This window comes from Schistocerca americana, chromosome 1, assembly GCF_021461395.2.
Source record: "Schistocerca americana isolate TAMUIC-IGC-003095 chromosome 1, iqSchAmer2.1, whole genome shotgun sequence".
Classification (NCBI taxonomy): domain Eukaryota; kingdom Metazoa; phylum Arthropoda; class Insecta; order Orthoptera; family Acrididae; genus Schistocerca; species Schistocerca americana.
Window position 1 is genome coordinate 1,014,854,841 of NC_060119.1, and position 18,185 is coordinate 1,014,873,025.

General features: G+C 41.3%; 1 protein-coding gene across 1 annotated transcript in view; it reads left to right on the forward strand.

Annotated features, from left to right (window-relative positions):
* The first annotated feature begins 4,981 nt into the window (after positions 1-4,981).
* Positions 4,982-18,185, forward strand: part of LOC124548900 — a 49,915-nt gene continuing 36,711 nt past the window's right edge. The window contains exon 1 of the mRNA XM_047125202.1: positions 4,982-5,055. Coding sequence (XP_046981158.1) covers positions 5,022-5,055 — 34 coding nt within the window. The 5' untranslated portion in view covers positions 4,982-5,021. The remainder of the gene's footprint in view (positions 5,056-18,185) is intronic.

The following is an 18,185-nucleotide window of genomic DNA, read 5'->3' on the forward strand; positions in this document are numbered from 1 at the left end:
TTGTTTTCCTGTTAGTTTTAGCTTTCTGAAAACATTTGAATTTCTTGACTTGAGTAAGGTTTCTTCAATCTGTATTTCTTCTAATTCCATTGTCCACTTTTCATTCTTATTGATTATTATTTTATGGAATGACTGTACGCTTAATTTTTAGACGATAATTTGAATTTTAACGTGGCAAATGAAACTGCATTTAAAGCCACCTAATGGCCACGTATTGATGACTAGGGTAGGCTGCAACATTAACCAGCGCTAGTATATAGCACAAGTGTACATGTGAAGTGTCAACATACAGCGTCACGAGATTTTAAATGTGGTACGTTTTCGTTTTATTCTATAGACGTATTACAATAATGTTTGTAGAAATATTACATCTCATTTCTTCTGTTAACTGACAGGTCCGATGGTGGCACTGACCGAAACGCGTTAAGGTGTATAATTTACAAAAAATAAAAGCAGAAATAGCGGTGAAAATAGACAGTTATACGGTATTGGGTAAAGGCAGAAAATTATGCGAAATTCTGTTTCCACTGAAATGAACAAACTAGCTCAAACAGCTTTAAAAACTTGGTGGACGTCTTATTTCGGTACTTCTGTTTCCAGGATCGAGTTTGTAATCGTAGTAAACGTTGTGAAGTTGACTGTAAATACATAAACTTGGACGTCAAGTTGAATGTGGTAAATAACATGTTATAATTGTTTCACCATGGTTTAATGAAGAACCTACCGGTAGGGTCACTAGAGTGTTCTGTGATGAAAACTAGTGACATGGAGTAATCGTGTGTGTATGAGGCTGTAAAACGATATTCCACCATAAGAAACAAAAATCTAGGCACAAAACATCCTTAGAACCCACTACCGATTTCTGCCGTATGTACCTAAAGTATATCCAACTATCTGAAAAGGAAAGAAGTCGAGGATGACATCATTAGGTATGGTGTTCAAGCTGTACCATCACTATCGATCCAGTAACTAAAGGTCGCTAAGAAATTATTTCTTCATTATTTTACTGAACCACCGCAGTTTTCCAGTATCCGAGGATCTGGCGAAATGTACCGCACAGTCGTATTCCTGGGCAGGCTAGCGTGATTACCACGAAACTAAAATTAAGGAATTGTTGCTCATGCAGTAGTGTACCCACAATCCTTCATCCCGCGTACTATCCACGAATGGGACAGCAAATGCAAAATAGTACTATTTCACTATGCATCGTCGACCACACACCAGACAGCGGTTTGCGACTTAGAAGATCTACATCTATACTCTATCAACCACCTTGTGGTGTGCGCCGGAAGGTACTTCGTGTGCCACTGTGACTTGTCCCTTACCTGTTCCAGTCGCAAATAGTTCACGTGAAGAACGATTGTGGGTAAGCCTCCGTTGGGCGGGAATCTCTCTAATTTTAATTTAATGGCTTTTTACCAAGATATACTTAGGAATAAGCAACATACACTCATGGGAAAAAAATCACATCAAGGAATAGTGCGACATAAACGAAAAGTACAAGTATTTCTATATGTGAACGATGAAGTCTATTAAGATTTCGTGCTAGTCGCATAAGAGAGGTGCCAGTAGCACCACTAGAGGATACAAAACAAGTTTGCTTTAAATACATTTTGTAACGGTCGTGAGATTTAGTTATCTTTGGGGTCAAACGAGGTGGGTTGCAGTTAGTCAAGAACGCTTTTAAGACGGCAACGAAGTCTGCATTTGCCAGCACCTCACTTTGTTTGAACGAGGTCGTGCAAAAGGGCTACGAGAAGTTGGATTTTTCTTTTTATTTTTTTTTTTTTGCAATATTGTAGAAACACTTGGAAGGAATGTAACCACTGTACATGAGTCCTGTAAGTACTGTACACGACAATGTACGGTCGCAAAAAGACCGGACTCCGGAAGTCCATGTGGCACTTCCAAGGGGGAAGAGCATTGTGTTCGACATATGGCTCTGGCGTATCACACTGCATCTGCAGCATCAACATGAGCAGCAGTTGGCACCGCAGTGACACAAATAACTGTTACAAATCGGTTACTTCAAGGACAGCTCCGAGTAAGACGCCCTGTAGCGTGCATTCCAACGACCCCAAACCAACGCCACTTGCAACTTCAGTGGCGTCAAGCGAGAGCTCATTGGAGGGCAGGATCGAGGTCTGATGTGTTTTGTGATAAAAGCTGGTTCTGCCTCCTCGGTGCTAGTGATGGCCGTGTGTTGGGTAGGAGGCCAGTGGAATGCCTGCGATCAACCTATCTGCGTGCTATACGTCTGACTGCCATTCACCCTGACTGCAAATTTGTGCAGCAGTCTGTTGATTCGGCCTGTTATGCTGCCATTCATGAACAGCTTTCCGGGGGGTGTTTTTCAACAGGATAACGCTTGCTCGTATAACGCTGTTCTATTTCAACATGCTCTACATTTTGTCGGCAGTCTACAGCCATTACATGTTATACAATTGCGATACTAAACTACTTAGAATGTAAAACATGTGATCATACATGGCCAGAAAAAAATGTGGGGCATACAACGAACGTACTGACCTTACGACTTATCTTAGAAGCTACATTAAGGAAAGGCAAACCTACGTTTCTAGCATTTATAGACTTAGAGAAAGCTTTTGACAATGTTGACTGGGATTCTTTCAAATTCTGAAGGTGGCAGGGGTAAAATGCAGGGAGCGAAAGGCTATTTACAATTTGTACAGAAACCAGATGGCAGTCGAGGGACATGAAAGGGAAGCAGTGGTTGGGAAGGGAGTGACACAGGGTTGTAGCCTCTCCCCGATGTTACTCAGTCTGTATATTGAGCAAGCAGTGAAGGAAACTAAAGACAACTTCGGAGTAGGTATTAAAATGCATGGAGAAGAAATAAAAACTTTGAGGTTCGCCGATGACATTGTAATTCTGTCAGAGACAGCAAAGGACTTCGAAGAGCAGTTGAACGGAATGGACAGTGTCTTGAAAGGAGGATATAAGATGAACATCAACAAAAGCGAAACGAGGACAATGGAATGTAGTCGAATTAAGTCGGATGATGCTGAGGGAATTAGATTAGGAAATGAGACACTTAAAGTACTAAAGGAGTTTTGCTATTTGGTGAGCAAAGTAACTGATGATGGTCGAAGTAGAAAGGATATAAAATGTAGACTAGCAATGGCAAGGAAAGCGTTTACAAAGAGGAGAAATTTGTTAACATCGAGTATAGATTTAAGTGTCAGGAAGTCGTTTCTGAAAGTATTTGTATGGAGTGTAGCCATGTATGGAAGTGAAACATGGACGATAAATAGTTTAGACAAGAAGAGAATAGAAGCTTTCGAAATGTGGTGCTACAGAAGAATGCTGAAGATTAGATGGGTATATCACATAACTAATGAGGAGGTATCGAATAGAATTGGGGAGAAGTGGAGTTTGTGGCACAACTTGACGAGAAGAAGGGATCGGTTGGTAGGACATGTTCTGAGGCATCAAGGGATCACCAATTTAGTATTGGAGGGCAGCGTGGAGGGGAAAAATCGTAGAGGGAGACCAGGTGATGAATACACTAAGCAGATTCAGAGGGATGTAGGTTGCAGTAGGTACTGGGAGATGAAGATGCTTGCATAGGATAGAGTAGCATGGAGAGTTGCATCAAACCAGTCTCAGGACTGAAGACAACAACAACAACAACGAACGTATTTGTTAGGACAGTGAGGCTAGATTTGGCGTTAATGGGCTATGGCAGCAGACGGCCGACGCGAATGCCTTTGCTAACAGCACAACATCGCCAGCAGCGCCTCTTCTGGGCTCGTGGCCATACCAGTTGGACCCAAGGCAATAGAAAACCGTTGCTAGGTCAGATGAGTCCCGATTTCAGTTGGTACGAGTTGGTGGTAGGGTTCGAGTGTGGCGCAGACACCCCGAGCCATTGATCCAAGCTGTCAACAAGGCATTATGGAAGCTGGTGGTGGCTGGTGTGGGCTGTGTTTACATGGACTAGACTGAGTCCTCTGATCCATCTGACACCATCATAGACTGGAACTGTTAGTGTTCGTCTACTTGCAGACCAATTTCAGCATTTCATTGACTTCATGTTCCCATACAACGATTGAATTTTTATAGATGACAATGCGCCATGTCATCGGGGCAAAATTGTTCCAGCGAATGATCTGGGCACCAAGATCATCCAACAAGAATCCCACTGAACATTTATGGGACATAATCGAGAGGCCAGTTCGTGCACAAAATGCTACACCCCAACATTTTCGCCATTATGGACGGCTGTGGAGGCAGCATGGCTCAATATTTCTGCCAACGACTCATTGAGTCTATACTACATCGAGTTGCTTGCGCTACGCCGGGCAAAAGGAAGTCCGACATGATATTAGGAGGTATCCCATGACTTTTGTCACCTCATTATAAAGACATAGACTCGACACGCCAAATAATACTGTCTACTAGTAGATGTCAGGATACTTCTGGTCAGGTAGTGTCTGTGACAGGTTGGATGTGTGTGTGTTAGGATATGAGTCGGTACCAGGTAAGGAAAGAGTGGCTCAGAGCTATCATTTGGAATACGCTGAAAATGTTATATATTTGGCTTGGAAGGAAATGTAGATTTCAGGGATGGAATCACGGTCAGTGAAGAGAAATGACGTAGCGTGTTTGGAGATGCAGAGATGGTGGGATGTGCTGATAGAAATGCGACAGAAGCTGATGGTTGTCAAGGATTACAGATGTAGACGTGAGTAGTTCGTAAGGATGAAGAGACACGTTGAGTGTAGTAGTGAGAGTCGTTTCGTGAAACTAAAATAAATGGAACTGTACCGCAGAACTTTCCCACTGCCATTTTCACTTGTAAAGGATTAACAGTAATGGTAGCAGAGTCATTCTGCGCTCACCGACAGCAAAAAGCGCAGGAAATCTGCGGTGTCGCCTACACGCGGGAGCGCCTCTGGACGGGTCACCTGGCGGCGAACGCTGGTGGCGACCTTGGCAGTAGTGTTGCCTATAAGAGCCGCTGATGCAGCCGCGCCACACGTCTCCAGGACATCGCGATGCAACAGGCAGCAGCCGCCGGCCTTCTCGCAGGTCAGTTCACAAATATATACTGCCACTTGTCAAGTCCAGGTTTAAGGGGCATATACAGTGTGATTAGATGCACAGTTCTGCACAAATGAAATGTTTCTACTGACAATCTATCAAACTTTGCTATGAGAATGTGATCGCATCTGTTGTGGATTGTTTCGGCACCTTAGTAACTGGAAAAATGACGTATATGATTCTTGAGGTACATATTCGCAAATAATCCTGTCAATGGTAGTAGTCTACGACTTATTGAACTTTCCTAAACTAATATCGGTTTGCCGCTGGTCTGGAAAGGAAGAAAAAATGCTAATAACTGTGAGCTAGTTACGACACTTCTTGACAGTCAATAAGATCTTCTGGAGCCGAAGTAAAAATTTTGTAGTCGAGTGGAGACAGGCCCAGAGGTCTACACCCGTTGCCAGTCATCTATTTGGTCAGCCTGTTGATACTGAGTGTGTACTTAGGCGGTGTGGACCAAAACAAGAAAAAAAGTCCAGTAAACATTGCCTCTAAAATGCATATCTTAAGAGCTATGAGTACTTTTTATCTTCGCTGCAGTGAAACACATCTCTTCCAGTGAAAAAGTTCTCATAGCTCTTAGTCCTTTATAGTCCAAATTTCCTGGGTTTATTTTCTCGTTTTGATGCATACTAGCTAACTCCTCCCAAAATATGGAAAGGAAAGAGCTTGCAGCAGAAGAGATGTGTTTCACAGTGTCAAAGAGAACAAGTGCTCATAGCTCTTAGGCAATCCATTTTAGAGTCCATGTTCAATATATTTTTTTGCTTGGTTCGGCGGATGCTGCGTGTCTCCAGAGTTTGCACATGTATTTTTGAAACACCCTGCATAGCTCAATTCTTCAAGTGATCATCATTTCCACAAAAAGAGAAAACGATAACACACTTCGTTTTTAAAAGTACATTTTTTTTTAGTTCACGTAATGCATTTCGGATTCTGTATATGTTCAGGTAGTACAAAATATATAAAAAACGTGTAAGTGCTTAGGCTTCTCCAGCGAATGTGAGTTTGAAGGAAATTTCTTTGGCATTAGGGTACATCTTTCTGCAAAGCTCAATATGAATCATAAAAGAAAACAAAAGAATCATATTTGACTTTTAGCGGTAGTTTCTTCGTCCGGGAGAGGACTCCAGCAAATTGATCAAAAAATGGTTGAAATGGCTCTGAGCACTATGGGACTTAACTTCTTAGGTCATCAGCCCCCTAGAACTTAGAACTACTTAAACCTAGCTAACCTAAGGACATCACACACATCCGTGCCCGAGGCAGGATCCGAACCTGCGACAGTAGCGGTCGCGCGGTTCCAGACTGAAGCGCCTAGAACCGCTCGTCCACCTAGGCCGGCCAAATTGATCGAATGATCGTTTTCTGTTTTACGCTTTACAGAGTAAAGTGCTCTAAGGCCCAAAAGATTTCAATTCAAGTAACTATATAAGCTGCTTAAGTGACTTATCTAGCAAACAGATGCGTATAACAATAGTGTGTACTACGTATAGCTCATATGCATAAAATTAGACGCTACAGCCGACCGTTGTGGCCGTGCGGTTCTAGGCGCTTCAGTCTGGAACCGCGTGACCACTACGGTCGCAGGTTCGAATCCTGCCTCGGGCATGGATGTTTGTGATGTCCTTAGGTTAGTTAGGTTTAAGTAGTTCTGAATTCTAGGGGACTGATGACCACAGATGTTAAGTCCCATAGTGCTCAGAGCCATTTGAACCATTTAGACGCTACAATGCTTCACAGAAGGCGACAGTTCTCCACACGTAATAAATACAGATAGTAGCAACACAGTATTTCTCAGTTCAGTATTTGGTCAGATGGAAAAAAGTGACATATGTGACTAATAGCTACACATCTTACATAATCTTCGATGTTCTACAGATCCCAGTTAACGTACTGAAAATATCTATTCTTCGTACTTCAAATAACTTTTCACGTAGAAAGTAGAGAAACGTAAAACACATTGAACTGCTCTTCACAATCCGTACGTATTGCTAACGGTACCACACTTGAAAATGCAAAATCGTCTTAATCAAATTTGCGTTGTATAAATCCATCAACTGACACATGTAGCGAAAAACGTTACGCATCTGAGGCCATTAACGTCGGACGTAGTACTAAATAAGTACAAGGAGCCAATAGACGTTGGACGGTTTTTATCGTATTACCTCAACTGTTCATAACTACGGTGCCAAGTTAACTTAGCTCTGTTCGTTGCATTTTTCTAGAGATGCTCTTGCAACATACGGAGTCACATTATGGCAGCAATAAAACTTAAATCACTATAGCCGGATATGAAGATATCTTCAGAACCTCGCATATCATTCGACATCTTACGCGAGTTGCATCCAGTCGTTCATACTCAACACAAGAAACTAACACAATACCTGAAAACTCCCCTAAAAACAATGCCTTGATTTTGTAAGAAGACTGCAAATATGATTTGTCAAAGCGCTATCTTCTACGTCCTTCGAGAACTGTGAACGTACGTGTCCGTGGAAACTTCGGGTCTCCCAACTATTGGCTATCCTCTGTGATATGAAAATTCCGTAATTTCGCAGAACGAATCTCTTTGGATATTAATTTTCAGATGTAAATCTTTGCAAAGGACCTTTTACGAGATACTTTCACTACCGTTCTATCAACTCAGATGAGATAGTGGCAGTTATTTATACTGAACTCATAAAACGAGCAGAGCAACATTTCTTTGTTAAATCAAGACACGAAAATAGAGTCTTAGCATTCAATGTTTCAACGTGTAAGGAGAATATGATATCCGTTAACAAATATGTCGTATTTCAAAGAAAGTTATTTAAATTGTAAGTTTGTATGACAGACAAGTTTATCGTTTGTGGGATGCGTTTTGGTATCTAATTTTCCAAGGAAGCTACTGATGGCATTGACTTGCTACTTGATATGATATAATGACAGCTGAAGATTTCATAATCAAATTTTCAACAACTGATACAAGCAATATTTAAAAAGATCACGCTAATATTGGCCATTTCATTACCGTTACACGGGTATTCGCTTACTATCCGCTTTTACTTGCATATGACGTCATCTGAAAATATAATTCCTACCAACATGCAGAAGAGTTCACGTGCACCTCGATTTCCGAGGAATGGATGAGATCACCTCTTAGATCAGAGAGACTAGTTGCCAGTTACTCGATGATTTGCGTATAAACAGCTCCAGCCCCTTTCGCCCACCTGACTTCAGCAGTCCGTGAAACCAGCGTTAGTAGTTATATCTCGTAAGTACCAAATTCGGCACGATAAAATGATACTCTCATGAGATATCAGTCAGTAGAAATGTATGGAAATGCGTGTATTCTTAATTTCCCATATGTTCATAGGCAACAAAACCGAGAAACCTGTTTATTAAAAAGAGTATAAATGGGATTGTATGTGTTGGTGACACGTAACATGTATTGTAGGCACCGTACGCAAACGGCAGACGTTTAGTAAAAGAGAGTAATTCTACATTACCCTTACCTGAATTTATTTTATGTACGAAATTTGATATCAGGCGATTCTTTTAAAAACAACTCTCAGAACTTCTGGAATAATAATTTTCTGAGAAATATAGCACTGCCGCAGACTTCTGAATCTCTTTCGGCTGAAGTAAAGGATTATTTTAAATTATTGGACTGTTTCAAAAGGCTATATTTTCATCTACACCGGACATAAACACACAGTCTATATGAAATAGAAAAATCTAAAGTTGTCACACGAACCTTGACATGCGTCCCACTTATAATACAATGTACATCCAGGACATACTTCCATTCTCGACAAATTCTCTCCTTTACGTTTAATGTGTAGTTCTCAGTGACTGTCATAATTTATTTACGTCGGTGTCATTGGAGTAATGTAAATGTTAACAAAACGCAAAGAAAACGTCCTCGGAGTGCTGTCGGGAGAGAGGTTGCAATATGGGAAGTATTGCCCACGGGCAACGGCGACCAAGTCGATGTTATAGCTAGTGAATAAGGTATTGCAGCCAGTATGGTTAGGTATCCATCTTGACAAATAAACTCCTGTTCTCCTTATTTCATCCTGAGTTGCGACACTCGTCAATGCCCTGATATCTCAAGATACAAGTGTTCTATTATTGGTCGATAGAAGAGGAAAAAGGGGTACAACACACACACGCAATAGAATATTTCCTTTTCATCCCGTTACATTCGACATTTACAATAAAAACTATGCTATGGATCAATGACACGTATTTGCGAAGCTAAGATGTTATGGCATTAATGAAATGCCTATTATACCAATGGGGTCCTACTTTTATAACTGAAAACATATCATGATAATTACAAGCCGAACCACAAAAATAAAGCTAAGTTCACAGAAGAAAACATAAAATGTCGAACCGCACTGGGCCCATTCCTGGTTCTAGCACACAACAATGACCTTCTAATGACTTTAACGGAATGTTCAAAAGCATTAGCGTTTGCTGATGACAGAATAATAATAATCAAGAGCACAAACTCAGTTCATATCAGGTTCAGTCTTGATGACTGGTGATCAGGACTGCAGGTAGACCGCAATAAAAGAATTAGGTATTAATCTCACAGAGCTCAAATTATTCAATTTATAACACATAATATAAACCTTCTGGTTCAGGAAATGAATGTTAATGATACCATACTAAATGAAACTCTGTGAAAACTACCTAGATTAACTAGTTAAAAAGAAGTCAACAAACATAAATGTCATAAATTTAAAATAATCTATCATCGTGTTGCTTGAAGATCAGGGAGCTGAGTTATATAACACACTGTCACTTGGTAGCGAAGCAAGCCGGGATAATTTTACTTCTCCTCTTGTTTTGCCATCTGCCTCCTTAGAATTAATTTATTTTTTACTTTTAGCCAATTACCATTAACATATGTGAATATAATCTGCATTTTCTAAAAAAAAAAGAAAAAAAAGATAGGTTGGCCCTCGGTTTTAAAGAATATAACACCGGACCTAGTTTGTGATTAGTTTTATGAATGTAATTGATTTTCTAATTTATTTTGACTATGCCTAGTTAGTATCTTTTGTTATAGGGCGAAATCTGTAATTGTTTCGTAACTTAAATTCTATTGTTGACATATAAACATTTGGAAGACGAATCTTAAAGTATATATTTGGCTCCATTCGGAAATCCAGCCCTTAATTAATTCCAAAGTAATTAATAGTTTTGTTAACAGTAACTACATACGTTAATTTCACGATTTAAAAAAATTATTCGCCCAAACTCTTGTAGCAGAAGAAACTGTAAAAAAGACGAAATTTTTCGATGTATTCAGTTAATTGAAAGAGTTAAGTTTTAATTTTAATTTCTGTAAATTTAACTGCAAACAATGTTTAAGTTCAGTACTTATTATTGTGAGCATATATATGGGCCCAGTTTTTGGTCACGAGGCAGTCAGTCCATTGCTGAGTTTCAGACGAGTAATCTGTGTTGGTTAGAACGACAACAATGGATCAACTTAACAATTTAATAAGTGTTACACAATTAAGCCGTGTGTAAAAACAGTGACAGTGTCTGCTCCACACCTACCTTTCTATTTTCAAGAACTGTGAACTTTTTGACTAGGCTTTTACTGCTCGTAGATGTTCAACAGTAAACTATTGTAGCAGTATGTGGATTTTCGTCTGATAACTATTAATGAGGCTTATGGGAAGTTAGAACAATAGTACACTGGCCATATACAACTGTGTAACATTGGGAGTTTGTGAAAAGTGAAAGTAAATGACTGTGAATCGCAGCTGTGCATCTGTCGGCTACATAATTTACAGTAGACAGTACTGCACGTCCACCCCTTATTTTTTTCAGCCAGTATGTCGACACAGAGGACAATAAACGAAGAAACAAAGTAGGCAAACAGTACAACTTCATATTAGCTTCTGGAATATTTTTGTAGAGTAGTGAAGATAAAGCAAAGCAACTGTTTCGTCGGTAATGGAAATGAGCGTTTGGCGTCATTGGCCGGGAGGCTCCTTGCGGGGCAAGTCTGGCCGTCTTGGTGCAGCACAACACCTAGTCCCGGGCGGAGAAAATCCCCTACCCAGCCGGGAATACAACCCGGGCTCGTAGGTCGGCAATCCGTCACGCTGGCCAGTCAGCTATCGGGGCGGACTGTTTCGTCTGTGAAAGCAAGACATAAAAAGAAAGTGCAATGTAAATATCCACACACTCACCAGAGGCTTCTTCAATCGTATTAAGCATTCCATTTAATAGTTAACTGTATTTGCTGCTAATAATAAAAGAACACTGTTTCAGTTGAATTGTGATTTAGAAAACTGTAATACAAGATACCTTGGCTACTTTCGGAACTGGGTTCTATACTCTGGTGTGAAGGTCATCATCTGCCCCAAATCAAAGGACTAAGAAAAACCTGTTAATTCAACCTGTTAATTCAAAAGAAAGTAATACGTTCTTTAGTAGTCACTTCTTCTTCAATCTACCGCGTTATCTGCGTTCAACAACAGACTTTTCCCATTGGATGCGTCGCAAGTGGCAGTTCTCTTCATAAACCTGGTTTTCTTACACTGTGCACGTAACTAGTCTCCCGTTCTAAATGTTATTGTACTCACCTAAATGGACTACATTTAATATAACTGTGAAATAAGTGGATTTTCTGTTAGATTTTCGGTGTTTAGTTTTGCGTCTGTAAACAGGAATACTTTGTAGCACTTCAGTTGTTTACGACGAAGACCTGTTTACAACGGAATAGATGCACTTCTCCTCTGTTATTATTGTAGCAGCACCCTAAGAGTGTCACAGTTAATGTTTCCAGAATAGTGTCTTCCTCAAGTCTCCATTGCCTTCAAGTAAGAGGAATATGACAAGCTTGCAACATTACTGATATACTGTACATTAGGCTGCAAACTGCTAAGTATCATGCTACTGAAGTTAGAATTGACCTTTATTACTTCTTCGACAAAATTGTCGTATTTGTCTTCAGGTATTGTGCACCGTTGCTACAATCATACATATTCATATTAATACAAAAGTTGTAATTTAGAGCAGTTGCAGAGAGATCTGTGACGTAGTTTTGGTTCTTTCTTGTGATAAAATTTTCGTTTTCTTTTTCTTAGTAGATGCTCTCGAATGAATAAAGTCGGGACGTATGTTGGATGATATCCTGGTCTATACGCCTCACTACTGGAAAGCTATTGACCTACTGATGGACGTCCACACTACTCTGGAAAATAACGAAACGAAGCTAAACAGAATATATTATCGTATCATGTAGAATAATAAAACAAATTAAATTGAAACGTACGGCACGGTATTACATATTTGCTTTGTGCACCCTCTCTGTTCTTCATTTAATCACAAAATTATTTCATAATGATAAGTATATTCGTCTGTGGCGGTCAATATCAATTTCGCAGTGTCACTATGTTGTTAAAAAGCTGTCATTGTTCCATCCATTTATGTCACGCATAATTTAGAACCAGTGTATCTTGTTGATAATCTCATTGTTACATATTTTAATAGATTTTTCATTTTACACACCACTGTGTTTACGCAGTAGAATCAGCGTAATATAAACACCAATGAGTTCATTAACCATCATGCGACAGTCTACACACAATATAATAACAATTGCATAGATATCACAATTTGCAGTGTAATATGCATAAAACTTCTTTCCATTCTAATTCGTCGTGTGTGCTTTTGAGCTGCTGAGTTGAACGTAGCGAAATTTATTCGAACACAGACAACGTTAAAGAATAATCTCAAAAAATCTCAAAACAATGTAGCCAATGCATTTGTTCAAGAATTTGGATTACTCTTCATATCCATTTCTTTTCCGAGACGGTTGCGTGACTCGGCTGTTCGATACAGGATGTCAAATCAAGCACCTTTCAGCCGTCTGGTTTCCAAATTTATTTTATTTGGCTACCAGTTTCGGCGATTTACTACGCCATCTTCAGGCCCCTAACCGACGTGTCGGAAGATTCTGCCTCGGTTCTGGTGAAAACAGGAGCCAGCAATACTGGTATTAGCAGATGTTTGCTTGCTATAGCTATCACTTCAACCATCGTCTGCCGACTTAGTCATGGGAGGTATGGTGTTACAAACCTTTCGGTGTTCTAAATTTTTGTACCCCTAATGACGCTGTTTATAGTATTAACGGTAACAAGACTAACGTACAGTTACGGTGTAAAATTTACGATATTTTCGATTTGGACTCTTTCGTAATTCACTTACTTCCTTCACTTTTTTAATATATACTTTCTATTGACCCACATCGGTGGAGATTCTCCTTCATAATGAGACCTGCATGTGACACTGAGTAATTAACTGATTTCAAAAATGTACCCGATGCATGCGAAAATATGAAAAACTGTAACAGAGGACAAACGGTATTCCTAAAAAAAGAATAAGAACCTACAGACTATTGAGGATGTTAGGTAGGTATGTTTTCAAAGATGGAGAGTCTGCATAGGATACGAGAGAGCGGTACTGCGTAAAACTAGTCGAAAGACTAGTGCCCTAAAAGGAGACGTCCACTAAAAGTAGCAAATTAAGAGACCTGCATCCTGTTTCAATGAGTGACGGGCGGAATACGTCTCGCGTGACGTGGCGAACACGGGCACCGCTTCGTCACGGTCAAGGCTGCGTGGGGGAAGTGAAGGCGGGCAATCCCAGCAGCAGATTCTTCTCACGTCACTTGCTCTCATACGTCACTCACGCAGTGTATCTCGTCACCGTTAAATAGACCCCACAGGTCCTTATTTTTGTCGTTTTCAGTTCAGAAACCAACACCGAAGACACTACGCCGGGTGAAATAAGGTAGAGTTTCCGTCATGCACACTACTCCAAGTAGCGCTGACAGTTGTAGTTTTTCTCATTTACAGATGAAGCCAAGCAATGATTTAGGCACTTTTTATAGGATCATTAAATATGCATTACTGCAACTAATGCATTGTTAGCGACATTCCCAATACTGAAATGCATTCGCAGTTACGATTGTGTACAACGATCAACTATATAATGGAACGACGACAACGAGAATTTGTGCCGAACCTGGACTCGAATATCCCGTTTAATTCGAGTGGTCGCCTTACCATTAGGCTAACCGAGCACCGCTGAGATCTTGACCCAAACTTGCACATGTTGCCAGCCACGAGTCACCAAACTGTACTCTTATATCCGTTACGTATATTCCCGTACAGGAGAGAAATTTTTTTTCGAAGGCCTCTTCCTCGATGACGGTGGAGGAACACTGCATCGCACTTCTGAGCAACACAGGCACTGCAATATCGTAATCCAAATTCTAATGCGATGGTTATACTTTTGACATCCGACCGAGTGAAAGCGTCAGAAACTACACTATTGCCCATTAAAATTGCTACACCAAGAAGAAATGAAGATGATAAACGGGTATCCATTGGACAAATATATTATACTAGAACTGACATGTTATTACATTTTCACGCAATTTGGGTGCATAGATCCTGAGAAATCAGTACCCAGAACAACCACCTCTGGCCGTAATAACAGCCTTGATACGCCTGGGCATTGAGTCAAACACAGCTAGGATAGCCTGTACAGGTACAGATGCCCATGCAGCTTCAACACGATACCACAGTTCACCAAGAGTAGTGACCGAAGTATTGTGACGAACCAGTTGCTCGGCCACCATTGACCAGACGTTTTCCACTGGTGAGAGATCTGGATAATGTGCTGGCCAGGGCAGCAGTCGAACATTTTCGGTATCCAGAAAGGCCCGTACAGGACCTGCAACACGCGGTCGTGCATTATCCTACTGAAATGTAGGTTTTCCCAGGGATCGAATGAAGGGTAGAGCCAGGGTCGTAACACATCTGAAATGCAACGTCCACTGTTCAAAGTGCCGTCAATGCGAACAAGAGGTGACCGAGACGTGTAAGCAATGGCACCCCATATCATCACGCCAGGTAATACGCCAGTATGGCGATGACGAACACACGCTTCCAATGTGCGTTCACCACGCTGACGCCAAACACGGATGCGACCATCATGATGCTGTAAACAGCCATGACGTTTCGCCATTCGTGCACCCAGGTTCGTCGTTGAGTACACCATCGTAGGCGCTCCTGTCTGTGACGCAGCGCCAAGTGTAATCGTAGCCATGGTCTCCGAGCTGATAGTCCCTGCTGCTGCAAACGTCGTCGAACTGTTCGTGCAGATGGTTGTTGTCTTGCAAACGTCCCCATCTGTTGACTCAGGGATCGAGACGTGGCTGCACGATCCGTTACAGCCATGCGGATAAGATGCCTGTCATCTCGACTGCTAGTGATACGAGGCCGTTGGGATCCAGCACAGCGTTCCGTATTACCCTCCTGAACCCACCGATTCAATAATCTGCTAACAGCCATTGGATCTCGACCAACGCGAGGAGCAATGTCGCGATACGATAAACCGCAATCGCGATAGGCTACAATCCGACCTTTATCAAAGTCGGAAACGTGATGGTAGTCATTTCTCCTCCTTACACGAGGCATCACAGCGACGTTTCACCAGACAAGCGCGTTACTGCGTGTGAGATCGCTCTCTAAGTTTTCATCTATTTTTATGTTTCTGATATATATTTTAACTGTTTTTGTGATAATATTTACTATATAAGTGACTTATTCTTCATTCACCTCTGCATTTCTTGTGTTGTGGCCTGATATTTGTGAGTGTTTCGTATCGAGCAACTTAACCTCTTACCCGTGTTTACATTCCGCGCTGACCAGTTGCAGCTGTAGCGGCGCATCGAAAGCTAAGTACTAATTAATTGTTTGTGTATAGTAGTTTATTTAGGAACTTTAGTAGTCTTCAACTGGTGTTCTTGGTGTTTTCCGGTGAAATAACTTCAGAAGAAATTTTTGCGAACTGCTTTCAGTTTCGTTACTGTCATTAGACGTTTGATTTTCTTTCTGTGTTAGTATTTTGTTATATTCTCATTTGTTGTTGATTAATACAGTCAATAATAGCAGTTACTTCCCTTGTAGAGCAAGTTTCTGATAATTGTAGTCAGTTTTTAACATCTTCTTGTTGTAGTTGCGGAACTTAGATAAAGTTGTTTTCTTGTTTCAATAATTGTAAAATTTTACCATGAGTGAGAAGTGTGGGCTTTGCCGTAGGTTCGTGAGTAGTGGATTGCGGTGTGAGACTTGTTCGAAGTATTTTCACTGGGGGGAATGCAGTGGGGAAGCCTGTGGGCATTCTGGTGAGATCCTCTCCTGGAACTGCAGGTTATGTAGCAAGAGTAAGTTGATAGAGGAGCAGGAGCGTAAGATCTGTGCCCTTCAGGTGCAGTTGAAAAACGCACAGGAGGAGCTAGATAGGATGAGGAGGGAGAAGGGGGTTGGGGAATGGGAGCTGGCTGTTGGCAAGAGATCTGCTAGGAGAAGGAGATTTTCAGATAGTTTTACTATTGGTGTTTGTAATAGATTTGACCAACTGTCAGAGTCTAGTGGAGAGGAATCTCTAGTAGCTGTAGATGTAGGAAGTATGCAGCAGACCTCAGCAGTTACGGTGGCTAGGACAGTTGCAAAGTCTAAGAGAAAGAAGAAGGTTCTGCTGTTAGGTAGTTCTCATGGTAGAGGTGTAGGCCAGCAGTTGCAGGAAGTTTTGGGGAGTGAGTACCAGGTCACCAGCATTGTGAAGCCTAATGCAGGATTGGCTCAGGTGACTTTTAACCTGGACTCGAATATCCTGCTTAAATCGAGCGGTCACCTTACCATTAGGCTAACCGAGCACGACTGAGATCCTGAGCCAGACTTGCACATGTCGCCAGCCGCGTTTTTGAGCGGTTCATTAGTTTTGTACCCAGTCCAAACCACAAAATTTGACCTGCAAAACTAACACACACCTATGCCTCATTTCGTCTCTACTGTCTACATCTACATCTACATCTACATGATTACTCTGCAATTCACATTTAAGTGTTTGGCAGAGGGTTCATCGAACCACAATCATACTATCTCCCTACCATTCCACTCCCGAACAGCGCGCGGGAAAAACGGACACCTAAACCTTTCTGTTCGAGCTCTGAGTTCTCTTATTTTATTTTGATGATCATTCCTACCTATGTAGGTTGGGCTCAACAAAATATTTTTGCATTCGGAAGAGAAAGTTGGTGACTGAAATTTCGTAAATAGATCTCACCGCGACGAAAAACGTCTTTGCTTTAATGACTTCCATCCCAACTCGCGTATCGTATCTGCCACACTCTCTCCCCTATTACGTGATAATACAAAACGAGCTGCTCTTTTTTGCACCCTTTCGATGTCCTCGGTCAATCCCCCCTGGTAAGCATCCTACACCGCGCAGCAATATTCTAACAGAGGACGAACGACTGTAGTATAAGCTGTCTCTTTAGTGGACTTGTTGCATCTTCTAAGTGTCCTGCCAATCAAACGCAACCTTTGGCTCGCCTTCCCCGCAATATTATCTATGTGGTCTTTCCAACTGAAGTTGTTCGTTATTTTTACACCCAGGTATTTAGTTGAACTGACAGCCTTGAGAATTGTACTATTTATCGAGTAATCGAATTCCATCGGATTTCTTTTGGAACTCATGTGGATCACCTCACACTTATCGTTATTTAGCGTCAACTGCCACCTGCCACACCATACAGCAATCTTTTCTAAATCGCTTTGCAACTGATACTGGTCTTCGGATGACCTTACTAGATGGTAAATTACAGCATAATCTGCGAACAACGTAAGAGAACTGCTCAGATTGTCACCCAAGTCATTTATATAGATTAGGAACAGCAGAGGTCCCAGGACGCTTCCCTGGGGAACACCTGATATCACTTCAATTTTACTCGATGATTTGCCGTCTATTACTACGAACTGCGACCTTCCTGACAGGAAATCACGAAACCAGTCGCACAACTGAGACGATACCCCATAGGCCCGCAGCTTGATTAGAAGTCGCTTGTGAGGAACGGTGTCAAAAGCTTTCCGGAAATCTAGAAATACGGAATCAACTTGAGATCCCCTGTCGATAGCGGCCATTACTTCGTGCGAATAAAAAGCTAGCTGCGTTGCACAAGAACGATGTTTCCTGAAATCATGCTGATTACGTATCAATATATCGTTCCCCTCGAGGTGATTCCTAAT